Source organism: Coffea arabica, chromosome 10c, assembly GCF_036785885.1.
Source record: "Coffea arabica cultivar ET-39 chromosome 10c, Coffea Arabica ET-39 HiFi, whole genome shotgun sequence".
NCBI lineage: Eukaryota > Viridiplantae > Streptophyta > Magnoliopsida > Gentianales > Rubiaceae > Coffea > Coffea arabica.
This window is the reverse complement of record NC_092329.1, coordinates 22,368,478-22,395,192: the sequence shown is the minus strand read 5'-3', so window position 1 is coordinate 22,395,192 and position 26,715 is coordinate 22,368,478. Positions and strand designations below refer to the sequence as shown.

The following is a 26,715-nucleotide window of genomic DNA, read 5'->3' as shown; positions in this document are numbered from 1 at the left end:
GCAAGGATAGAATCCAAGGCATCCCTTTGACCTAGCCAAGGCTAGTTGCGCGACTTAACCTTACCTTTCCTAATTTTCTACCCAATGTATGTATCGCACGTTGGATATGACTATATGAATGCAAAACAGAACGGAAAATGCAATCCTAAATTCTACGATGTCTCTTGTGAGGTTTTTGGTCCCAAACCACATGAATTGTGGCGGCCAACAAAGGAAAACCTCATAGAGGTCGATTAATGCAAATGAGAGTTCGAATTCAAGTGTGCAAGTGTGAAAGTGTATGAAAGATGCAAGAAATGTAAGTGCAAGTGTGCGAATGTATAAAAAGGTGCATGTGTGGAATTGTATAAAATTCAAGTGTTTTTTGTGTGCAAGTGTGTGAAAATAGAATAATAGATATATGAGGTAAAGTGGAATTCCATTTGTGAGGTGAAAATGATCACGTGATAGGAAAAATGTAGTGAGAAAGTATGGTTTGAGAAATGTGAAAAATGTGGTTAAAAGAGTATGTAGGTGATAAGAACGAAAGTATGACCCTAGGGGAATGCAACAAGTCGGGTACGGGGGTTGACTTCTAATTTTTCGACTTCTATTTTCCCTTTGATTAGAAGGCAAAACTAGCGTGCTAAGGCTATCGAGTAGCCACACTCGCTCGTTTTCCTTATCCGAAGGGGACACTCAAGCAAAATGAACCCTATAGCTAGCATGAGTTGCAAAACCTAAAGTGAGGGGAAAAGGGGTTCGAGGCTCATGCCAAATGATAAAACTAAGGGAAATGCGTGATATGTGGTGAACAAGCAAATGATGTACTAACAAGGGAAAAACCCTAAGGGTCTAGCGTTGGACTAGCCCATTCTATGAATTCCGACTAGCGTTGGACTAGTGGAAACGATAAAAGAAGCCACAACTAGCGTTGGACTAGTGTGGTGACGCACATTCATCCATTCCATTCATCCACACTATAAAAAGCGAGTAGACATGCGAATCACTTATAAACACATAGCACATAACACTTAGCATGCTTGACTAGATGCAAGGACCTAATAAAGCGATTAAACACTTAACACGTAGGCATGCAACCAAACTAATGAACCTATTACATTCACTAACTAAAACAAAAGGGGAAAGGGAAAATGGACCAAATTGCTCGCCACAGCCCTATCTATTACAAGCCAAGAGGTGTACACATACCCCATTATAAGAATAACTTAATGAAAATAAAAAGTAAATGACATAAGTAAAAGGCATTAAAGAAAAGCTAGGAAAGCAAAGTAGACATGCAATTCACTTAGCACGTTGAGTCACATAAGAGAAACAAAAAAGATAAAAGGAATTATACCGCTCCCTTTTGTAGTGTTAAATGGACGAGACTTAAACTGGGCTAAGTCACCAACTAACGGGATAACATGTGCTAAAACCATTCAAAGCAAAGGATTAACGCACCAATTTAATTATAAGATATAAACAAAACAATTGGAATCCACCAAATCATCAAATTTTCCCCCAATTACAACTTAATGAAGTAAAAAGCTAATTAAAGACCAAGCAAAGACATGATCATCTAACCTCCAAGCATAACATCCACTAAAGACCCAAATGCAAGCACTACTCAAATCATTTGAACTTAATTGAAGCATTTAAAAACTCAAAGGTCCCCAAGTAAATAACAAGATCCAAACAAACATTATGGAATTTTGAAGGTCCAAGAATGAACAAGGGTCCATGAATGATTTAAACATGCATTTTGAAAATTCAATAGCAACCATTAATCAACCAAATAAAACCAATTGAAAAATTTAAGAGCTTCAAAAGTCCCAAAAAACAATGAAAGGCCAAATGATGACTCAAAATACACCCACCTTAGGACCTAATTGTAAAGAAATGAGAACATGCTTGGGCTTTTGTGGAACATGGAGAAGCTTGAGGGATTAAATTGATTAAGTATTCAAATTACTTGGGCCATAGTGAGCCAAGGGGGGACTTGGGGGGTTGGAATGCAATTTTCAGAAAGTTGTTTCATGCATGCAATGCAAAGATCTCGGCCAACTGAAGCAATTTTTGCTTCTATCATCTCTGCTGAAAACTCACAGCTTATTATCAAACCAGAAAGACATCCAATGCTATAAACAAAACCCAAACCTCATCAGTCCCTCTACAACCATCACTAACATAAGATTGAGCATGCAAACAAAGGGAGGAAATTCAATCTCGTGGGCTGTTACAGGACAAAAGCAAAGCAGCAAAATATGACAAAGAAATGCAGTTTTTTCATTCAAACAAGAGTTCCAAACTCTCATCTTAACAGCATATCAATGGTAAAAAAACTTCACGGGTTAGATTATGGCAATAAAATGATCCAAGACACAGAGCAGTAGGAGGCAACCGATACTTCATGCATCAGAAAAAAAAACTATAAGCATCAGCAAAACTGGATGCTTACTCCATGTAACACTGAAACCCGACATCAAAGTTACACAAATAACAACAAAAATATTGAACTAACTACAACTTCAATATCCAAAAGAAAGGAAAATCTGCTGCAATGGGTCGGCAACCTTCAAGCTTATTGCAGCAGACTCTATACACCATGCTCAGCCCAAAGAAATCTAAACCCAAACAAGAAGGTCATCAAGCATTCCAATGGCTATCCAGCCGAGAGCTCAAACCCAGCAACACGTTCCGTAAGACTACTACAAAAACTTTTATGCGGCTGCATTTTTACTCAGCTAAAAGTGTTCACGATAGAATGAAATTCCATCCCGAAACAACTAACATCAAGACCCTGCCATTAAATCAGGAAAAACAACATTCATCGCGCAAATATGTCAAAGTCAGACCCAACCAAAGCAATCATTTTTCTTACGGATTTTCCTTCTTGGGTTCATGGGATTTTAATGTAATCTTTTCTGAGTTCCTTCAGCATTAATAACAAAGTCTAACAACAATCCCAGACACAACCCAGACATTAACATGCTTAACACACAAATAAACAATAAAAAAAATCACCTTTGGGGCTGTGAAAAACAAAAACTAACGCACGACACAAAACAGCGACCCATAGTATAATTTACGAATATTGAACAACTAGGGACTGATCCAGATCCCTTTCCCAGAAACCAAAAGATGACAGCTTAAAATGAAAGGTCTAATATCAGAAAAAAAAAGGAAGGGTTTTTTACCGTAAAAAAGAATTGACAGCCGATCAAACGGATACCCAAAACTGTGCTTTTCTGAAGCTGTGTCCTCCTTTTGCCAGTAGCTTTCCTTCCCGACGCCTTTTACTTTGCCTTCTTTTACTCTGTTTTCCCTTTCTATCTTACTCTCCTCTTAGCCGACTCTCTAAACGCAGATGAACAATAAAAAAAAGACTGCGTTGGGAATGGTTTGTTCGGTGAAGTTAGACGGCAACAATGTTGACAGCAAGGAAGACAGCTCTCGTTCCTCTCTTGGGTTTCTCTGTTCTCTTTTGCTTGCAGATTTTCGTTCGTTTCTCTTGCTTACTTCCCTAACTCTCTCCCCCGGCAATCTCCTCTATCCATCCCCCCTTGCGGCTGTCTTTCCTTTTCTTTTTATATCTAGTTTCTAACCCTAAAACTTCAGGTCCTTTTCTCCATATTTGCACTCCCAGGAGCCGTCCCAATCCCCCTTTGCAAGCTGCGCAAGTCCGCAGCTTTCATGCTGCGGCATTTTTTTTTTTTTTTTTGAAACTAATTAAAACAAAAATTAAAAATAAACTTAAAACATATAACAAAACAATTTAATTAACGATGAATGGAAAATAAATGGCCTAAAAACAACAAAAATACAACTTCCATTTCTCGTCGATTTTCCCTTTTTTTCATTTTTCTCTCTTTTTTTTTTGGCATTTTCTCTTCTTTTTTTTCATTTTTCATTTTTCGAATTTTCACTTTTAAATGAAGAAACAAATCTAAAACAGATATTTTTCTTTTTGAGACATTCTACGCTAAAATAACTAAACTAAAAGTAAACAAAACTACATGTGACAAATAAAAATAATAAAAAAAACAAATAGTAAATAAATAAATAATAAAGCACCAAAAATTTGGTGTCTACAGGGGAGATCAAGTGGCAACTGCTATCCAACAGATGACTAACATCTTGGCTCGTTTAGTGGAACAACAGGGTCAAGCCCCTGTAAATCAACCTAGGGACCCTGATAATGGACAAGATAGAGCTTTAGAGAGATTCCAGAAATTCTCGCTACCCAAGTTCTTTGGAGGACTAGACCCGGATGGGGCCGAGAAATGGCTGGAGGCCATGATAAATATTTTTGCTGCCCTAAACTATACAGAGGAGAGGCAAGTCCAATTTGCTGTTTTCCAATTTGAGGGGCCAGCTAGGGCTTGGTGGAACGTAGTGAGGGCCAAGTGGGAGAGAGAGGCGACTGCATGGACCTGCTTAAACTTTGTATGGGAGTTTAACGAGAAATATCTTCTACCCATCGTCCAGGAGAAGCGAGAGGACGATTTGATTAAACTTCGCCAGGGAACGATGAGTGTAACCGAGTATGAGACTCAGTTTACAAAGTTGTCCAAATTTGCTCCGGAACTAATAGCTACGGAGCAAAGAAAAGTACGGAGATTTGTGCAAGGACTAAATGTGGAGTTACAAGAAGCCTTAGCGGCAGCTCAAATTAATATGTTTACGGAGGTACTGGAAGAGGCCCAACGGATAGAGACTGCTAGGGCACACGTGAGGAATTTCCACGCTAAACGGAAAGGGGCGCCTAGTGGAACCCAAGGGGTCAGTGCGAGGTGATCGGAGCATGCCACCTGCTAAATCCGGTCGTGGGGCTGGAGGTGGACGGTTTTCGAGCACATTTAGGGGAAGTGCTCCGAGAGGTGGTGCCCAGAGGGGAGGCCAAAGTGGTAGGGGTCAAGGTAGAGGTATTTCCCAGGGAGGCTAAACCTCCACTCCCCGAGTAACGTGTGGATATTGTGGGAAACCAAACCACACAGAGGATGAGTGCTGGAGAAAGGCTCGGAAGTGCCTAAGATGCGGAAGTGTAGACCAGCAAATAAGGAACTGCCCGTTGATTAGTGATACCCAGTCAACTGCTAGGTCAAATCCAAAGCCGACCAATGCTGGAGGGACCAGGTCGAGGGTACTGGCCAGAGTATATTCGCTGGATCAACAAACCGTGCCTGAACCAACGGAGGTAGTAGAAGGTACAATCCCTATTTTTCACCGGTTAGCCAAAATTTTGATAGACCCCGGTGCTACTCACTCTTTTGTTAATCCTGCATTTATGCTTGGAATTGATTCGAAAGTTGAAAGGTTACCTTATGACTTAGAGGTAAGAACACCTACGGGTAATCAAATTTTGCTTGCGAATGAGGTGTATAGGAATTGTGATATTTGGATTGGTGAACGAAAATTGGTAGTTGACCTCATTAGTCTAGCCATTAAGGGGTACGATGTTATTCTAGGTATGGATTGGCTAGCTCATTATCATGCTCGGGTAGACTGTAGGATGAAAGTGGTTGAATTTTGTATACCGAGGGAGGCAACTCTAAAGTTAGACGTGAGGGGTATGATAGCCTCTTCTGTGCTTATTTCGGGAATAAGGGCTAGGAAATTGTTTAGTCGTGGGGCACACGGTTACTTAGCTTTCCTGATTAACACTTCGGGAGAAAAGATTAAGTTGGAAGACATGCCAGTAATCAGTGAATACCCGGACGTATTTCTGGAGAAGTTGGAGTCTCTGCCACCCGAAAGGGAAATTGAATTTAAGGTTGACCTAGTACCTGGAACTACTCCTATTTCAAAAACCCCTTATCGTATGGCCCCTGCTGAGCTTAAGGAGTTAAAGGTGCAATTGCAAGACTTGCTAGAACGGGGGTTCATACATGAGAGCGAGTCACCGTGGGGAGCTCCAGTGTTATTTGTTAAAAAGAAGGACGGAAGTTTAAGGTTATGTATTGATTATCGAGGGCTGATTGCAATAACTATTAAAAATAAATATCCTTTGCCCCACATCGATGAGTTGTTTGATCAGTTACAAGGGGCTGTGGTGTTTTCTAAGTTGGACCTGCGACAAGGGTACTATCAATTGAAAATTAGAAAGGAGGATGTGCCGAAAACAGCATTTAACACTCGATATGGGCATTTTGAGTTCGCAGTAATGCCTTTTGGCTTAACCAATGCCCCAGCGGCATTCATGGATCTGATGCATCGAGTGTTCAAACCTTACTTGGATAGGTTTGTAGTGGTATTCATTGATGATATCTTAGTGTATTCAAAGTCAAGGGAGGAGCATGAACAATATTTGCAGATAGTGCTGCAAACCCTAAGAGAGCACCAACTGTTCGCTAAGTTCAGTAAGTGTGAATTTTGGTTGGAAAATGTGGCGTTTCTAGGTGACATAATTTCAAAAGATGGCCTTACTGTAGACCCGGCAAAAGTGGAAGCCGTAGCCAAATGGAAGCGGCCAGAAAATTTCCCAGAGGTGCGAAGTTTCCTAGGCCTAGCAGGATACTATCGCCGATTTATAAAGAATTTTTCGAGAATTGCGGGACCCTTGACTAACTTGACCAAGAAACAAGGAAAGTATATTTGGGATGTTAAGTGCGAGAGTAGTTTTCAAGAGCTAAAGAAACAATTGACTATGGCTCCAGTTTTAGCTCTGCCCAGTGGGAGTGATAGTTACACGGTTTACACCGATGCTTCCAAAGAGGGGCTAGGGTGCGTGCTGATGCAGAATAGGAATGTGATTGCCTACGCATCTCGGAAATTAAAACCTCATGAGCAGAATTATCCGACCCATGACTTGGAGCTTGCAGCTGTAGTGTTCACTTCGAAGAAATGGCGACATTATCTCTATGGTGTAACATTCGAGGTTTATACGGATCAAAAGAGCCTTAAGTATCTGTTCTCTCAGAATGAGCTAAATCTAAGACAACGTCGGTAGGTAGAGTTCTTAGAAGATTATGACTGTACAATTAACTACCATCCTGGAAAGGCCAACGTTGTAGCAGATGCTTTAAGCCGAAAGGCTCAACTAGCAAGTTCCATAGCGAGAGAGTGGAGCCTGTTAGAAGATGTCTGTGAGTGGAGACCTCGTTTGGAACCAAAGAAGGTGATTTTTGGAAATATTGAGGTGAAGTCGGCATTGATGGAGCGGATCAAAGAGGGCCAAGTAAAGGATCCAATAGTGCAAAAGTGGGTGGAAAAGGTGAAGAAAGGGGAGTTACCTAACTTTAACCTAAGCCCTGATGGAATCTTGAAGTTCCGAAATCATGTCGTTGCACCTAGGGATGAGGAGTTAAAGAGGGAGATTTTTGAAGAATCTCACCGCTCTAGGTATACGGTGCACCCAGGAAATAATAAGATGTACCAAGATCTTAAAAGTCTGTATTGGTGGTGTAGACACCAAATTTTGAGTGTTTTTAGTTTTTTAGTTTTTATTTTATTTTATTATTTTATTTTTAAGCTTTAGCATAGAATTTCTCGGGAAAAAGAAAAAGCATTTAAAAAATATGCTTTAGTTGTTTTGATTTGAATTCCATGTTTTCTTGAAGAAAAAAAAAGGAAAAAGAGAAAAACGAGAAAAACGATGAAAATGGAAAATGAAAAAAAAGGAAAATTGGATTTGCATTTTGTTGTTTCTAATGTTAATTAAATTGTTTTGTTTTTAATTTTTATTATTTTCAATTTTGTTATTTAAGTTTAAAAAGAAAAAAAAAAAAAGAATGATACGCGACTTGCAAGCTGCGTTTTTTGCAGCTTGCAAGGAAGGGCTTCGGGCAGCCCTTGGCTACAAATACAGAAGAAGTGGCTGGGTGTTTAGGGTTGGTTTGGCTCCCATATAAATAGATAAAGAAAGGCAGCCGGCAGGAGGAGAGGAGAGATAGAGAGAGAGAGGGTGAGGTTGACGGCTGAAAAGGAAAAAAGTTTTGGCTATGAGAAAAGGCTAGGGTAAGAAAGAGAGAAAACTGAGAGAGTTGAGTCGAGAGCAAGGGGAAGAGGGAAGAGTGAAATCAACGAACAAAAACTAGACAAAGGGAAAAGGTCAGAGGATGATTTCTGGTGGCGATTGTGGACTGATGAAAGAGCAAAAAAGAGAGGCTGAGTGACGAGGCAGAAAGAGACCAGAAACAAAGCAGCAAGGAAGGAGCCTGTGAGAGAAATCTGGAAAAAGAAAGATCCATAAGGAAGGACGAAGGAAGATTGAGGTTTTCCATTGATCCCTGGGCCTGCTCATACGAAGCTGTACATCCTGTTCGTCTGCTGGGAGCATACAACGCGTTAAGGTCGAATTGCATCTTCCCTTTCACTTTTATTAATTGTAAAGTTGCTTCCTTTCTCTGTTTCTTTCACTTCCTTGGGATGTTTGATGGCGAAGCTAGAAGCTTTTCTTTGTTTTTTTGATGATACCATCGCTGTTTCATAACAAACAGAAATCTTTTCTTGTACGCTCGTCACTGGTTCATGTAGGTGTTGGTTGTGGCTGTTTTGATGTTTTTTCATATGAATGTGACCTCCTGCCTTTGTCCCTAGACCCGTTATCTTAAACAAGGCTGTTGCATATGGGTAGCGTTAATAATATGGATCGAAAGCCTGGGCTTTGGGGTTTGGTGGATAAAGAAATTACAGAAGAGCCTTGCTGCGTTTTTTCTTTTTCCTGTTAGTCAATTCAAATTTTCTGCTTTAATCCTGTAACAAAACGTAGTATTTGGTTTAGATGATGATTGAGACTGGTTTTGTTCATTCGTTTTGGCTCGAAATTTTGGTATTCGTTGGACTTATTTGCGTGATGAAATGGAAAAATGCCACGGTTGAAAGTTGCAGAAATTTCCAGATTTCGCATGCCTTTTTCCCTTCTATGAAATTTTCAGTTTTTGGGGTCACAAAGTGGAGAGAATGCTTGGTGAATTTGTTACTGTGGCCCAAACTGTTGTTGGTTGAGTTGTTAGCAATGTCTAGATGGAAGGGATTGCATTCGAATAACCCAGAAACAAGTCCTCTCGGGTTGTGGCAGCAAAATTGTTTCCTAGCATTTACATAAAGTTTGTCTGAAAGTTTGTTCAGAATTTGCATGATTTCCTTCAATGTTTGGTTTGTTGGGTGAGGAGTTTATTTGCTTTGCTGGTTAAATTGAAAGTTGGACAGGTGAAATGGCTATACTCAAAGCTGTCTAGAGTCCATTTGTAAACGAAAATGCAGCAGACCTCTCTTTCAGTTGCAACACTTTTTGAACATCAAATGTTTGCATACTTGCCCAGAGTTTTGCATGGGATTTTTCTAAGTTTTCTGCCTGCTTGGATGATGGTAATGATGTGGTTTGTTGCTCAGTTCATACACCACATGCATGCCCAAGCCAAAATTCTGGTATTCAGCCTATGCTGATGAAATGATAAGAGAGTTTTTGTTCTTCTTCTTCTGCATTCTTTTCCAGAATTTTCGTATTATATCTTTCCAAGTTTCTGGTCATTTGATTGTGATCATCATGTAGTTTGTTACTCAGTAAAGTTGTGATATTGAAATGAGGAATATCTAATCAAAGCTGTGAGTTTGAATCAAAAATCTGGTTTGCATGATGAAAATGAAAAGAAATGTCGTGGCTAGAATCTGCTGAATGCATGAGCTTCCTTGTGTCTTTGCATCAGTTTTCTTCTATATTTGGGTCTGTTTGAATTTTGAATTTGTGTGTTATGATGTTTAGATTAGCTTTGAATGTTTGGTTGAAAGATTTTTGATCAAAATTAGTGTTGAGGTTGATATCCTTGCAAGAAAAAATTTGCAGCAAGCTTTGAAACAAAAATGGAAGCATGTTTCATTGTTATAGTTGCAGAAGTTTAATACTTCCGTAAGCTTTTGCATGGGTTTTGCATGGAAAAATCTTTTCAAAATTGCCTCTTAACCCCCTCAAGTTTCCCCTTATGCCACTATGACCTGGAAAATTGGGAAAACTAATCAATTTGGTCCCTGTGATTTTGCAACAATGCTACAAAGGCCAATTACATTCCAATCTCTTACAATTAAGTCCTAAGGTGATTGCAATTTGAACCGTTATTTGGCCTTTTATTATTTTTGGGACCTTTGAAGTTAGTAAATGTTTCGATTGGACTCGAATGTTTGATTAATGCTTGCAATTAGGTCCTTTGTGGTTTTCCTTACTTTTCTTGGAAATTTATGCACTGTTTGATTTCATTAAAGTGGCAATTAGAAGGGACTTGGTGATTTTGTTTATATTTTACCTTTAAATTGGTGCATTAATCTTTTGTTTTGATGGTTTTAGCCCAAATCATCCTTTTCTTTGGTGACTATAGCTCAAGTTAAGTGTTGTCCACCTTATTAGCACCACAAAAGGGGGCGGTATAAATTCTTTTACCCTTTTTTTGTATCTCCTACGTGATCCTACGTGCTAAGTGAGAATTGCACGCCTACTTTACTTGCTTTCCTTGTTTTTCCTTAATTCATTTCATTTACTTTTGCTTTTATTAAGTCATTTTTATTTATGGGGTATGTGTACACCTCTTGGCTTGTAATAGATAGGGCTTGGAGAGTACTTGATGAAGATCTATTGAAGACGTGTGCCTAGCTAGCAAATGTAATAGGTCCATTAGCTTGGTTGCTTGCTATATGTTATGTGTTACTTGCTTTATTAGGTTCTTGCATCTAGTTGAGCATGTGACGCCCCGAAAAGAATGAGTTTGAGAACCCGAAAATTTTCTAATTTTCTAGGGTTTATTTTTTTTTAATCGCCCGCCTTTTCTACATTTTCTTGATTAGAAAAATTCCCCAGATAAAGTTTATGAGCAAAGATAGTTTTAAAATGATTTTTCTAGTATCAATTAGTTTTTGAGAAATTAAGAGCGTATTTTGAACGTGGGACCCGCTAGTGCGGTAAATGCATTATATTTTTGACGACTTGTAGGAATTTTGTATTGAGTGATATTATTTTACAAGGTGTTAAGATATTTGTCTTGGAGAGACAAGAAGATAATCTCAAGCTTAAAGGGTGACAAGTGTCACCTTGTTATTGAAGGTTGGACTTTGACATTTGACCATCTTACTACCTTTACCAAATAAGTACCAAATTGATCCAAAATTACCTTCATTCTTCATCATCTTGGCTGAGCTTCACAAGGAGAAAAGAAAGGAAAGCTTTCATCTTACTTCTTCATTTCTTGCTCCAATCAAACAATTTAACCGATTAAACTTGGATTTGCTCCATAAAAACCTTTCTCTTGGTAGTATTAAGGTGTGTAGTGAAGTGGTTTGAGAAGCAAAGGTGCTAAGTTGGGTCTTTTCTTGGGTTTGTAAGGTAAGTGACTAAGGAACCTTTCCTTTGATCTTGATAATGTTCAATTAGTGATTGGTGGTGGTTGAATAAGTGATTTTATGGTTGATTTCCTGATTTTGGTTGAAAATGATGAAGTTTTATTATTTTTGGGGATTTTTCTGTTTTCATATGGATATGATTATGGGGTGATGTATGATGATTGGAAATGATGTTTAATGACTCTAGGAGGTGGAAAAAGTGATTAATTGCAATCAATTTCTGTTTTGAAAGGAAAAGTGGAAAACTAGGTTTCAATGTTCTTCATTCTGTCCGAATTTATAGTTCATAGATAGAGGCCGAATTGGCCTTAGCTTAAAACATGAAAGTTGTATGGAATGACATTTTAAAGGTGCCTACAAAATTTCAGGTCAATCGGAGTAGTGTGGAATGAGAAAAGTCGAAATTAGTACTGCTATTCTGGTTTACCCGAAATTGGGATTTGCGACTGTAATTGGTTGTTTTGGCTGGAATTACTTCCGAATTGGATGTTGAGGCCTTCTGATGAAATTTAGCCCTGTTTCTTAGCTTTCATCTGGTTTTGGAATTTCTGGATTTGGACTTGGATAGCCTGAGTTATGATGTTTCCGCTAGAATGCGTTTTGGTGAATCTGTTTTTGTGATTCCGATGTAGTATCTTGCATTTTTGACCTGGTTACACTCGAAACTGGGTTGAGTGACCTTCTGAAATATTGTACCCCTATCTCTTAGCTTCGAAATGGTGGGTCTTGCACCTTCATCCGACAATCGTAGCGCCTTTGGTACCATTACCGCAAAATGACGTCAAAACTGTTTTTCCGGTTTTGAGCTTCACTTTCATTCCGGACTTTTTCCTAGCTTGACTTGTCTTTGTACTACTTGGAGCTTGCTGAATGGCTATTGGATGAACTTGTTATTGTGTGTGTACCTTTGGGTTGGAATGAGGAAATCATGAAGCCATGATGACTGGATTTGAGCAAGGCAATGATATAAGACTTGGATTTGAGCAAGGCAATGATATATGATGGATGGTTTCTGAGCCATGGAGGTGAGTGACCCTAAACTATTTCTGAAGTTATTTATGAACCGTTTCCTGCATTATTTACCTTTAAACTGTTTCCAAAGTTACTTTTGAACTGTTTTCTTGCATATCATGCGTGCTTGCATATGAGTGTTCCTTGTTTGCTGTATTTCTTGACTTATTGGCTTGTTATTATTGATTTATAATGTGTTAAGTGCTTTTGATGATTGTTAAAACGAGTTTTCTAGGCGAGTGTGTACTTTATCGCACTCGACCTAAATAAATATGAATTTTCAATGATTAATGATTAAATGCTAGTTGCGCATGAATGTAAGCCGTTTGGCTGAATTGGGCCCTGCCCTTCGTTACCGATCGACTCGAGCCAGAAGCGGACTCGGTCGGGCGATATGGTGACCCTGGGTGAATTTGGTATACTCAAGTATTACCTTGTAGTCCGGCTACGTCCGGATGGGTGGAGTCCGGCTACGTCCGGATGGGTGGAGACCGGCCAACGTCCGGAAAAAAAAAAAGATGAACGAGGGATTATTTATAAAAAAATGAACGTATCCTTTTCATGAATGTTACTCTCGCTTTCCATTGTACATGCTTCTTGAATTATTGATACTCCATATTTAATGTTTTGTAAATGCTGTAATCGTTTCTGGACTTATCATTTGATTTCTGACATCATTGAAAAGAAATATTGTTAAACCGATTTGATTACTGATTTTCTGGTTACTCGCTGAGCTTCTAGCTCACCCCAAAAATATTTTATTCCCCTCCACAGGGCTCAAGGCGAAGGCAGGACTTGTTGTGCTTATTCACGTGAATGGATGGCCTATATCTTGTACAGTTTTGGATTTGGAATCATTTGATGTATAGTTGGGATTTAGTTTCCGCTGCATTTGTGACATGTAATTATTAGAGACTTGGATGTATATTTGTGGACCATGTGATGTATATTTGAGGTTTATTCTTGTAATTCATTTGAGGACTTTAGTGAACGACTGAGTCCCGGCGAGAGCCGGGCAGGCGGCCCGCCGAACCCTCTGGTTCGCCTTAGGGGGAGGTGGGGCCGTCACAGAGCATGCTAAGTGTTATGTGCTACGTGTTTATAAGTGTTTGACATGTCTACTTGCTTTCTATAGTAGTAGATGAATGTGATGGATGAATGTACGTCACCACACTAGTCCAATGCTAGTTGTGGCTCATTATTCCGTTAAGAATGCATAAAAAGGGCTAGTCCAACGCTAGACCCTACGCTAGACCCTTAGGGATTTCCTTTTCGTTAGTGCATACCTGCATGTTCACTACATTCCATGCATTTTTCTTAGTTTTTTTTATCATTTGGCATGCTCCTCCAATCCTTTTCCCCTCATTCTAGGCTTTTTGCATTCTCATGCTAGTTATAGGGTACATTTGCTTGACGAGTCCTCTTTCGATAAGGGAAACGAGCGAGTTTGGCTACAAAATAGCCTTAGCACGCTAGTTCTTCCTTGTAATCCAAGGGAAAATTAACGTCGTAAAGTTAGAAGTCCTTCCCGTGCCCGACTTGATGCATTCCCTTAGGGTCATACACTTGCATTCTTTTTTATATCACCTCTTCACCTTTTAACCACATTTTCTCATTTTTCTCAAAACACACTTTCTCAACATCTTTTTATCACTTATTTATTTCTCACCTCACAAATGGCACTCAAAATTACACTTATATGTATCTACTATTCTATTTTTCATCCATTTACACACGAACACCTTTATTTTATCACATTTGCACACTTGCACTTATTTTTTTTTACATTTCGCATCCTTCATACATTTTCACACTTGCACATATTTGAGTCTTCATTTGCATTTTCCTATGACCTCTATGACATTCTTCCTATTGGCCATCACAAACCCATGTGATTGGGACCAAAAATCTCATAAGAAACATTTTAGATTTAACATTGCATTTTTCTTTCCTTTTTACATCCATTAGTCATATCCAACATGCGATACATACCTTGGGTAGAAAAATTAGGAAAAGTGGGGTTAAGTCACGCAACTAGCTTTGGCTAGGGTAAGGGAATGCCTTAGGCTTTGCCTTTGCCTTCTCCCTTATCAAATGTGACCCCCGATCCCTTTCTTTGGTTACATAGACCTAAAAGTTCTTCAAAAGGGTTTGTTTACTTTTTCTTTCAAAAACAAAATAAAATCATTTTTTGCGTGACTTGGTACACCCTAACTCCGTACCAAGTGGCGACTCCATTTTTTCATCCAAAACCCTTTTTGAACTTTATTTGGCCGAATCGTCGCATTTTCAAGTCCCACGGCCTTTTATTTTCATTTTTTTACACACGTTCACATACACACTACTTTCACACACACCAGCATCAAAAAGTGGGGCGCGACAGGTGGGAGAATATGAAAGCGGAGATTGCCCAATTTGTGCAAAAGTGTCTCACGTGCCAACAGGTAAAAGCTGAGCATCAAAAGCCGTCAAGTCTGTTACAGCCTTTAGAGATCCCTGAATGGAAATGGGAGCACATAACGATGGATTTTGTATCAGAGTTGCCACGAACACAAAAGGGGCATGATGCAATTTGGGTAATAGTGGATCGATTAACTAAGACCGCGCATTTTCTGCCAGTAAATATGAAATATTCTTTGGAGAAACTTGCTAAACTTTATATGGATGAACTGGTGAGACTACACAGGGTACCAGTGAGCATTGTATCCGATAGAGACCCTAGATTTGTATCCCGATTCTGGCAGAAATTGCAAGAGGCTCTAGGAACTAAGTTGAACTATAGTACAACATATCATCCTCCAACTGATGGACAATCTGAAAGAACCATTCAAACTCTTGAAGATATGCTGAGAGCCTGTATTGTGGATTTTAGAGGAAGTTGGAGTCAATACTTAACGTTGGTTGAATTTGCTTACAACAATAGTTATCATTCTTCTATTCAAATGGCCCCATATGAAGCCTTGTATGGACGACGATGTCGATCCCCAATCCATTGGGATGAAGTAGGAGAGAGAAAAATTATAGATCCGGCCACAATACCATGGGTTGAGGAGGCCTATGAAAGGGTAAAAGTAATCCGCCAGAGACTTCAAACAGCCCAAAGCCGACAAAAGAGTTATGCTGACCATCGAAGGAAAGATTTGGAGTTTGAAGTAGGGGATAAAGTGTTTCTTCGGATTACCCTATTGAAGGGAAAGATTAGAGCATTAAAAGGGAAAAAGTTGCAACCACGATATAGAGGACCTTTCAATGTACTCCAGCGAATAGGAAAGGTGGCTTATCGACTTGAGCTACCAGCTAGTTTGTCTAGGATCCATGACGTTTTCCATGTTTCTTTGCTTAAGAAATACCATCCAGATCCGACTCACATTTTGCCACCCGAAGATGTTGAACTTGACAAGTCCTTAACCTATGAAGAATGACCTATTCAAATATTGGATTGGAAGGTGAAGGACCTGAGAAACAAGCAGATTCCTTTAGTAAAGGTTCTATGAAAGCATCATGAAGTGGAGAAAGCAACCTGGGAGCTAGAAAAAGACATGCAAGAAAAATATCCCGACCTGTTCGCGATGAAAGGTATGAATATCGAGGTCGAAATTCTTTTAAGGGGGAGAGAGTGTGAGGACTCATAAATTTCTCATATTTTTCTTAAAAATGCCCTTTTATTTGGAAATTATTATTTATTAAAGCCCTACTACCCAATTATTCCACAATAAGTGTAAATAAACCTAGAAAGTAGGGTTTCACTTTTGGTTTCAAGATTGGAGCAAAATTAGGGTTTTCGTGATTTTTCGCCGGATAAATTTTCGGCACTGAGCAAGGATCAAATTTGGTGATTAAAAGTGACTTTTAAGTGAGGAATAATATGTGATTAGGAGCAATGATATAGAGTTGGTGAATAGGAAGTAAAAACCCTAGTACATGTGTTTTTAAGAAGAACGGTGCGAACCGACGGGTACCGTGCACTACCGATTGAACGCACCACTTGACCATCATTTTTTATATACTTAATCTCTTTAATATTAGAGCCAAACATCAGCTATAAAGCTGAGCAAGCTGGCCGAATTTTTTGACCAAAAACAACAAGGAAAAGGAAAAAAATTAAGAACCAATCTTGAAGCAACAAGTGGTAGTCTTCCCTTGGTTGGTTGACTAATGAATTTACATCATATTTATCCCTAAAACCAACTCCAAAGCTCTTCATTTCTGCACCATCACAGCTGAGAGAGAGAGAGAGAGAAGGGAGAGCAAGAAAAACAACCATTTCATCTTGAGTTTGATCAACCAAGTGAGAAAGAAAGGAAACTAAACCGATTAAAGTGTTAGTTGGTGAGTTGGGAAGCTAGAGGAACTAAAAATTTCCAAAGGAGGTGGAGTATCACTCTTCCAAGCTTTGTCTTTGAGGTATAAGATCTGATCGTGGTTCTTGTTCTTTTAAATTTTGGTTTAAGATGTTATCTAGTTTATGTTTTGGCTTGATTACAGGATATGCAAGTTTTTGGGATGATTTTGGATGATATATGCAAGTTAGGGTTTAATAAATTTCTGCCTAAACTTGTTGTATAGTTAGTATATGTTGTATATAAGGTTATATAAGGGGCTTTGGTAGTGTTGGAAGCAAGAAAATAAATAGGTTGTCATGAAATCCCAAAAACTCCAGATTTCTGGAATTTTACGTTTACATTCTGTCTGGTTTTAGTACTCATAGTTAGAGGCCGATTTAGGCTTGGCCTAAAACATGAAAGTTGTATATAATGGTATTTTATAGGTGTCTAAAAAATTTCAGTCCAATCGGAGCTATGTAGACTGTGAAAAGACCAAAATACACTCGCTGTTTTAGGTTACATTCCAGTGTTCCGCGTGAACAGTTTAGTCTTCTTGGTTGTGTTTATTAACTATGATCCGTTCAGATTTAGTCTTTTACCAAAACATGAAAATTTTAGTACTCTGTCTTAGCTTTTAAACGCCTCTAAGAACGCCTTAAACAGACCTTGGTAGCCTGAGATATGACCATTCTAGTACAGTGCAGTTAATTAGCCGTATAGTTGGAAGTTGGCTCTGTAATTTGGGAATTTGACCAGGTTACGCTGGAAATTGGACTAAGTGATCTTCATGAACATTGCATCCCTATGTATTAGCTTCGAAATGGTATAAGTTGTGTCTCAATCCGATAAGCATAGTAGCAGTTGTGTCATTTCTGCAAAAACCCATCAAAACTGTCTTTTGTTAAGTTTCATTTCCGTACTTGTTATTAACTTAATCTTTGTTCTCGTATTGTTTTAAGCCTATGGTATGGCTATTGAACTGACTTTGAGATATGAATAACTTTGGGTTGGATTGAGTAAAAGAATGAAGCCAAAATGGCTGGAAAATTAGGTAAACACAAAGGGCATGCTGCCCAAATTCACGTTCGAAGACTAGAGAGATACACTTACGACTTGGGTAAGGTTGACAAACGACTATCACTTGAACCATCTAGGACTTTTGCTACTTTGGTTATCGAGGGTTATACGTTAGAACCTAGCCGAACTTGTACCCCTAGGGAAGGCGGTATTAATCACTATAAATCTATTTTCCTTGCACTTTCGACTTAAAAGCTATTTCCAGGTATAATTGATACCAAAGTTTACCATTTGAAAAGCGAGCGAGTGATCTATGGATATTTTCCAAACGAATTTCAATTTCTTGATTATTATTGAACGAAACGTCTAAGTTTCGAACCTTACATGATTTTCCAAGTTCTTAAGCAACTTCTTATCACAGATCTGGACTCCAAGCTAGGAGTATCATCTGGACGAGACCACTAAAAACACTATACTTGTTTTGGTGAGTGCTTTCAAATATCGAATTGCACTTAATACTTGTATTTGATACGTGACCAATGTGATTACATGTTATATACGTGAAATTTTAGGGCAAGAGTGTACTTTATCGCACTTGCCCTAATTCAAATTGCTATTGTTCCATGATTTCACTTCAAATGCTATACTTGCATACAAATTTCATCTTGTCTGGAATTCCAGAAACCCTGAGGCTAGTTAATCGAGTCGAGCCGGCAAGGGCCTGGTCGATTAGATAACGAACCCTGGGTAACTAGTAATGTCGAGTGGAGTGTATCTCCTCGGCAGAACGGTATACTCGAGTATTACAACCCATGTTTCGTGTGGCGTGCGGGCCCGGTGTCGCGCCCCATTTTTTGATAAATAAATAAAAATGGTTTAAAAAATGTATTTTTTTATTCACTTTGTGATTTGGAAAATGAATTGTGATTTAAAAGGAAAATGGGTCTAAATGGGGATTTTGAGAGTGCGACGATTTGACCCAAAAATTATGGTTTAAAAAGGGTTTTTGAAATAAAAAAAAACGGAGTCGCCACTTGGTAATGAGTTAAGGTGTACCAAGTCACCTAAAAATGAATTTTAAAGAAAAATAGAAAAAGTAGTAAGAAACCCTTTTTAAACGACTCCTAATCCACGTAAACCAAAGAAAAAGGTTCGGGAGTCACATTTGACAAAGGGGAAGGCAAGGATAAAATCCAAGGCACCCCTTTGACCTAGCCAAGGCTAGTTGCATGATTTAATCAAAGATTTTCTTGTTTTAATCAAAGAATTTATTACATCTGGATGCACTACATGAAATGCAAAAACCCTAGATTCTAAGATGTCTCTTGTAAGGTTTTTGGTCCCAACCACATGAATTGTGGCGGCCAATGAAAGAAAACCTTATAGAGGTCGATTAATGCAAATGATGATTCAAGTGCAAGTGTGCAAGTGTATAAAAAAGGTGCATGTGTGCAATTGTATGGAAATTCAAGTGTTTGTGTGCAAGTGTATGAAATATAGTGATAAGTGTATATAGATCGTAATTAAGTGCAATTTTGTGAAGTAGAAATCAAAATTGAACAATAAGGAAAGGAAAAAGTAATGAGAAAATGTGAATTGAAAAAGTGAGTAAGTGAAAAATTGAGAATGAATGAACCTAAAGGAATGCATCAGGTCGGGTATGGGAATGACTCCTAACTTTTTCGACTTCGATTTTCCCTTTGATTAGAAGGCAAAACTAGCGTGCTAAGGCTATCGAGTAGCCACACTCGCTCGTTTCCCTTATCGGAGGGGACACTCAAGCAAAATGAACCCTATAGCTAGTATGGGATGCAAAACCTAAAATGAGAGGAAAAGGGGTTTGAGGATCATGCCAAATGATAAAACTAAGGAAAATGCGTGATATGTGGTGAACAAGCAAATGATGTACTATCGAGGGAAAATCCCTAAGGGTCTAGCGTTGGACTAGCCCATTCTATGAATTCCGACTAGCGTTGGACTAGTGGAAACGATAAAAGAAGCCACAACTAGCGTTGGACTAGTGTGGTGACGTACATTCATCCATTCCATTCATCCACACTATGGAAAGCAAGTAGACATACTAAATACTCATAAACACGTAGCACGTAACATTTAGCATGCTCGACTAGATGCAAGGACCTAATAAAGCGATTAAACACTTAACACGTAGGCATGCAACCAACTAATGGACCTATTACATTCACTAACTAAAACAAAAAGGGGAAGGGGAAAATGGACCAAATTGCTCGCCACAGCCCTATCTATTACAAGCCAAGAGGTGTACACATACCCCATAAAGAATAACTTAAATAAAAAGTAAAAAGTAAATGAAGTAAACGAAAGGAATTAAAGAAAAACAAGGGAAGCAAGTAGACATGCAATTTTCACGTAGCACGTTGGATCACATAGGAGAGACAAAAAAAGATAAAAGAAGTTATACCTCCCTTGAGTTGGAGCTCTAATGGGGTGAAGTCACTTATTTATCCTCCAAAATAAAAGAAATGGTCAAGGTACCAATTTATTTGGGAAAATTAAAGAAAATGCGCAAAGCAAAGCTCACTTGATCGTAAAGCCTCTAAAGTCATGGCTTAAGTGCAATTGACAAAGCATGGTAGTTAATTGAAGCAAAGCAAGCAATGAAATTGCAAAAACTAAAGCTGCCAAGGACCAAATTGATGACATTATTCAATTGGTTGGGTCATAGTAAAACAAGGGGAGACTTGGGGGGTTAAAGTGCAATTTTTGGAGAACATTTCCATGCATGTTCATGCAAGCTACGTGGGAAATTTGTTTATGCAACCATTCGCATGCAATTCTGCAACTTCAGTTCTTAGTTGCAGGTTTCAGCCTCAGAAACCATTTTTAACAAGATCCTTTTCGGCCAAACATCAAAGTAAAAAATTTAAGACTGAGCTCATTGGAAATTAACATCTAAACATGCAAAAGGAAGCTAAGGATAGGATCACGAAGCTCTGGTAGCTTTCTCCTTCCTGGTTTCCTTTCACTGCAACTTACAACATTCATGAGTCAAGTACATCACTAACAAACGTCAAGTTTTGATCAACAAAAGTAAACACAAGACACCCCTCATCTCAGATATGATGAGAGGAAAAGTGCGAGCTAACACCCAGCAAAAGAAAGGAAAGGAATTGCGGGAGAGCAAAAGGAGTTCGGTCATGCGATTTTCTGCCAAAAAATCTGGGTTAATGCAACTTTCCTAATGGTTGGGACTTCAGCAAAACAACTCTGATTATTCGCCTAAAAGTGTTTAACCACAACAAAACACCACAGCAACGAAAGGAAGGAATTTGATGACAGCATGCATGCCAACTATATAAAAAACTGTTTCTGCAATTTTTCGAGCCTCAGCTTTGCTTTCCAGTTTATCATGTAAACATGTTCGCCAAACGTTAAGATTTTACTACCAATCATTGACCAAACATGCAAGTTCACTGCAGGGTTGAAACAGAGAAAATGAAGCTGACCAGCAAAGATGAAAGTAAACAGCAAAACAGTAATAGAAGGAAAGAGAAGAAATGCCGCAAGTTTCTGCAATTTTTCTTATTCAGCCATCAGCAACTAAACAGAACCCAAACACACAACTTGTTTCTCCAGTTCAGACTTCAAACCCAAACATGCAAACTCCAGTACCAAACTTCCACTCCCCCCTTCCCATACAAGATTAAATAGTAATTTAGGTGCAGAAACCCAGTGAGCAGTCGTTTGAGAAGAAAACAACTAAAAAAATGCAGCAGCCTTTGTTCTGCTGCAACTTTGCAGCTCAAACACAAACAGATATTTTGACACAAAAACTCAAAGAAACCCAGCAACCAAACTAACACAAACCCCAAGCTTCTGCCCTCCAAACCCAGGCCAAACTCCTGACTTTATGAACTCAAGATAAACTGCTCAACCCAGCAAGAAGAACCATCGAGTAAACATGGAAACAGTAGGTGGGAAAAACAGAATTTCTGTATGAATGGCATTCGCCACACCATGAAACCGAAAGGGACCAAAGTTTTGTTGGGACCAAAGTTTGGTTTGAAACAAAGACCCATGTAAACACCACTCATTCTCATGGCAACAGCAATTTGACATCGGACAGATCTTCTTACATACAATACGCGAACAAACCCCAAACAAAACAAACCAGACCAAAGCTTCAACCCAAGTCAGACGCAAGGTTAATACATATTAACTTAGCAGAGAACCAGCAAATGAACCAAACCCAGTTTCAGCTTAGCAGGTTGGGTTTCACTTAACGATAGAAATGAAACAGAAAACAGGATAGAAAGTTACCCGTTCCACTGCTCTTAAACCTGTACCCTCAGCAGCAGGTGTAGCGGTAGTAGAAAGGAAGCGGCGACAGCAACGGCAGCGCCACCACCACAGCCAACGTCAATGATAAGATCCTCGACGTTCCTCTTCTCACAGCGCTTGGCAAAGACCAGTCGGATTCCATGGTCACACTAGCATCTTTCACCAACGTAGTGATCCTTTCCGCAGTGACAGAGATGCCATCGTCATGAAGGGCCAGACAAGCGTATGTGTAGGCGAGTTGTTATGGAGGTTTGCAGGCGGTGGTTATGGAGGTTTGCAGGCGGTGGTTATGGTGATTTGCAGGTGGCGGTTATGGTGATTTGTAGTGGCTTGGGATGATAGCATGAGGAGGAGTCTGGGCAGGCAACGGATGGAGATGAGATGGTTGCTGTGGTGGTTGGAAATTTTCTCCTCGCCGATCATTGAAACCGAAGCCTCCCCCCTCTGTTTTCTTCCCTAGCCGCTATCTTGATTGATGAAACGTTGTAATTTGACGATGAAGAGGACGATAGGGTTTTGATGGTCATCCAGATGAATTGGGGTGGCCCTTTTCTTCCTTAGCTCTGTTTTTTCCTTTTTTTGAAAATACCTCCAGCCGTCTCCCTCGTTCTCTCTTTTTTTTTTTTCGCCGTCACCAGCTCCCTCATCTCTCAACCAGCCGTTTTTGCTTTTAGCCCTCACTCAGTCCCTTGGTTTCTTTCTCTTGCTCTCCAAAAAACCTCCCCAGCCGTCACTAGCCTCAGATCTTTTCTCCTCGACCTCCCCTCTGTTTTTTGTCTATTTCTTTCCGTCCCTCCCTTCTCCAAAAAATCTCCCCCTGTCTCTCAGCCTGAAAACCCCCAAAGCTTTTTTTCGATTTTTTCCCTTTTTTAGCCGTAGCTCCTCTCCCCTCAAAACCCCTCTTGTTTTTTTTTCTTTTGCCGTTCAGCCTGATGAAAAACCTCCCTCCTTGCGGCTGCTTGATCTCCTTCTTTTTATACCAGAAAACATCCTCCTAAACCCTTAAACATTCCCACATATTTGCAGCTTAAGGAGCCGCACAAGTCCTCCTTTGCAAGCTGCAAAAATTGCAGCTTGCCGTGACTAGCACCCTTTTTTTTTTTTTTTTTAACTTAACCCTTAATAAATACAGAAATGATAAAATATAAATAATAATAATAATAACAAATTGACAAAAACCAGGTAATAATAATAATAATGAAAATAATTTAAAAACTAAAAACAACAAAAATGGCCATTTTTCCATCTTTTTTTTTGTTTCATTTTTCATTTTTATCATTTTTTCATTTTTTCCAAGAAAACATTGAATTAAAACATATATTTTTTTTTTTTTGAATGCTTTTCTTTTCATTTTGAGAAATTCTATTGTAAAACTATAAACTAAAAACTAAAAATCGAATAAAACTAACACGACAAAATAAAAAACTAAAAAAAAAACTAAAAATAAATAGTAAATGAAATTACACCAAAAATTTGGTGTCTACAGTTTGCCCCTCTTTGTCTGAGTTTTGAAAAAACTTGAGACAAAGAAGTAGACACCAAATACTTACCTGTTTTATTCGGCGGCGAACGTCACGAACGGTGGACGTTTTAAAAATGGGGACTGACCCCTTTGACAAAAATTTAAAATGGGATTGACCCAAACAGAAATTTAAATTTGGGATAGACCCACGGGATAGACCCGGACAGAAATGTAAAAATTAGATGAATTGAAGTGAGATGAAGTGTTGGTGGGATGAAAACACGCACATTAGTGAGATAGGCTCGATGCTAACGGCGGTAGGATGAAAACGCGCACGTTAGTGAGATAGACTCGATGCTAACGGCGGTTGAAATGAAACACGCACGTTAGTGAGATAGACTCGATGCTAACGGCGGTTGAAATGAAACACGCACGTTAGTGAGATAGACTCGATGCTAACGGCGGTTGTAATGAAACACGCACGTTAGTGAGATAGACTCGATGCTAACGGCGGTTGAAATGAAACACGCACGTTAGTGAGATAGACTCGATGCTAACGGCGGTTGTAATGAAACACGCACGTTAGTGAGATAGACTCGACGCTAACGGCGGTTGAAATGAAACACGCACGTTAGTGAGATAGACTCGATGCTAACGGCGGTAGAATCAAATGTGGTTGTCAAGAGTGGGGAATGGAAAGGTGCGCGGCGGACACTAAGCTTTGCCAACAAGAAATGAAAAATGGATTTTCAAGAAATAGGAATTTGAATTTGATTTGATTTTGATTGATTTTTTTCTGATTTTTTGATTTTTCGTTCTTTCTTTTTCTGATTTTTTTTTATTTTTCCTTCTTTCTTTTTCTGATTTTTTGATTTTTTGATTGAGAGAGACTTGTGGAAATAATTTGCCCCAGTGATGAATTGGTCAGTGGGATTAGACCCGAGCCTGCCCAATGAAATTTTTGAGATGTTGGCGGCACCAAATCCAGGCCCAATAGGATTTTTGTGAAGTTGGCGGCACGAAATCCAGGCCTAACGAGATTTTTGAGATGTTAAGAAAAGGGGGGGAACAGAATGATGCGCGGCGTGCATTGAAGCTTCGCCCACAAGAAATCAAATTTGATTTTTCAAGAAACAAGAATTTGAACCTGATTTTTGACTTTTTTTTTATTTTTTTTTTATTTTTTTGATTTTTTTTTTTTTGTGTTTTTTTTTCTTTTTTTGAGAGAATTTTTCAAAAATAATTTGCCCCAGTGTCGAGTCCATTTTTCCCTTCTTTCTTCTCTTTCTTCGGCATCGGCCTCCCACATCACCAGATGCTTTTTTGTCATTTTGAACCGTGAATTCCTGTACAAGGGGTTCATCAAAGTATGCATTCAAATTTCTTATTTGGAAAGAACAGCGTGATTGGTTTGATATCCTCAAATGAACTATAAAAATTTTGCCCAAGTGTGGGCTTATTTTCACGAAATCTCATAACAAAAATTTGCCCCAGTATGGGCCATTTAATTGCAAAAACTTGTCTGGATGACTTTCCATTTATTTTGAACACTGTAAGAAACTATGTTTCCTAAAAGAAAATTTCATGATGATTTTCTTGAAATAAAATCAGATCACAGAAGATTTCTTCCTCACATTGGCATTGATGTTTTGGGCAATGGGTCACAATTTCCAATTGGCTCATCTTTTCGGGACCAATCAAGTGACTTTATTTTTGAAATGGCTAAGGAAATGGGAAGTCAGAATTTGTCTCATTTTTGTGCCCCAGTTGTATGTAATCCATCAAATGTCACATCTTAGTGAAAGCAAATAGTTTGTCACCCTCATTTCTTAAGAAAACGTAGTCAACATGCAAGCTTCTAGGCTTGTAACGTATGGACAGAAGTGATAGCTAAACATGTGGAAAAGGGTTATACCCTTATGATCACAAATGATTTGATGAATTTCTTATGAGCATGATCCTCCCTTTGGATTGTCATGAAGGCATAAGTCAACGACGGACTTTGTTAGCTTGTAATTTGGCTTGAAAACGATAGCTAAAGAATAAATCTTTCAAGGATATCGCACCAAAAATCGCATTTTTCCAAAATTGCCCCTATTTTGAACTCAAAAGATTTCAGACTTTGTTTGGATTTTCTCATCATTCCCCAGGGACTTCAGCGTCGAATTTTTCTGCATCTTCTTGCATTTACTTTTCTTGCTTTGCTTTTTGCCTCTTTTCCTTTCCCTCAATTTGGTGGGTTTTCACTTGGTGAGTAGCGTCAACCCCATACCCAAGCAATTCAGAAATACAGCTAAAATTTTCCGACATCAGAAATTTTCTTGACAGGGCCATTGCAAAGAACAGAAGTCAGGACTTTCGGCTTTTGTAATGGGGTCAGGTGGGGTGCTTTAGAAAAGTTGGGGCTTGAAAGCGGATTTCAAGAATGGTTTAAGTAATCTGAGATCGCATTGTTGTGCCAACCCTATTTTAGGGTTAAATCAAAATTTTGCCCCAGTTTATGCTCAATTGAGGCTTTTTCTCTTTCATTTTCTTTCTTCTTTTGATTTTTCAGCTTTTTGCCATTCTTTTGAACTTTCACAAAATTTGCCCCAGTTTACTTTTGTACTGAGGTTCTCTTTTTTCTTTTCTTTTGATTTTGCGGCATTGTCACTTTTTCACTTCTTGAAATTTTCCTTTTCAACTCCAACTTGCCCCAGTGTGGGGTTTACGATTCTCAGGGGTTGTCAAATGAAGTATTTTATTCTGAAGGCTCAAAAGGGATAATGAGGGATAGAATGTTTGATTGGAAAAAGAAGAGGGCCTGTCCTTTGTTCCGTCCCTTACAATAACTCTGAAAGGAAACTTTCGTTAATGCGAAATTTTTTTGCATGTATCTGAATTACTGACTGAGGAAGACCCTTATTCATCCATATTTGTGACACATAGGCGGTCCGTGCGGATAAATCTCTTCCTTTTTTTTCAAAAATTGGAACCCAAATGGAATCAAATTTCCCCAATTCACGATTCCCTTTCCCCTTTTCTTTTTTTTCCTTTTTCAAAATTCCCCAATCTCCATCCCCAATGTGGGGTGCGATCATATGTGCACTCGAAAAGAACCACCAATTTTTTTTCTTTTTCTTTTTTTTCGGCTCAAATAAGGATGCAAGGGATAAATGGTGTTTAGGTCATAGAAACGATGGCCAAAGTATCATTCTTACACCTCATGACAATCAGAGTAACGCAATGCTCATTGAAAATCCACTCCCTTTTAATATTTGAAAATTTTCCAAT

General features: G+C 38.9%; 1 protein-coding gene across 1 annotated transcript in view; it reads left to right on the top strand.

Annotated features, from left to right (window-relative positions):
* The first annotated feature begins 5,452 nt into the window (after positions 1-5,452).
* Positions 5,453-26,715, top strand: part of LOC140015870 (uncharacterized) — a 33,284-nt gene continuing 12,021 nt past the window's right edge. Inside the window, exons 1-3 of the mRNA XM_072068697.1 lie at positions 5,453-5,939; positions 6,381-6,927; positions 7,009-7,323. Of these exons, the coding sequence (XP_071924798.1) occupies positions 5,453-5,939; positions 6,381-6,927; positions 7,009-7,323 (1,349 nt within the window). The remainder of the gene's footprint in view (positions 5,940-6,380; positions 6,928-7,008; positions 7,324-26,715) is intronic.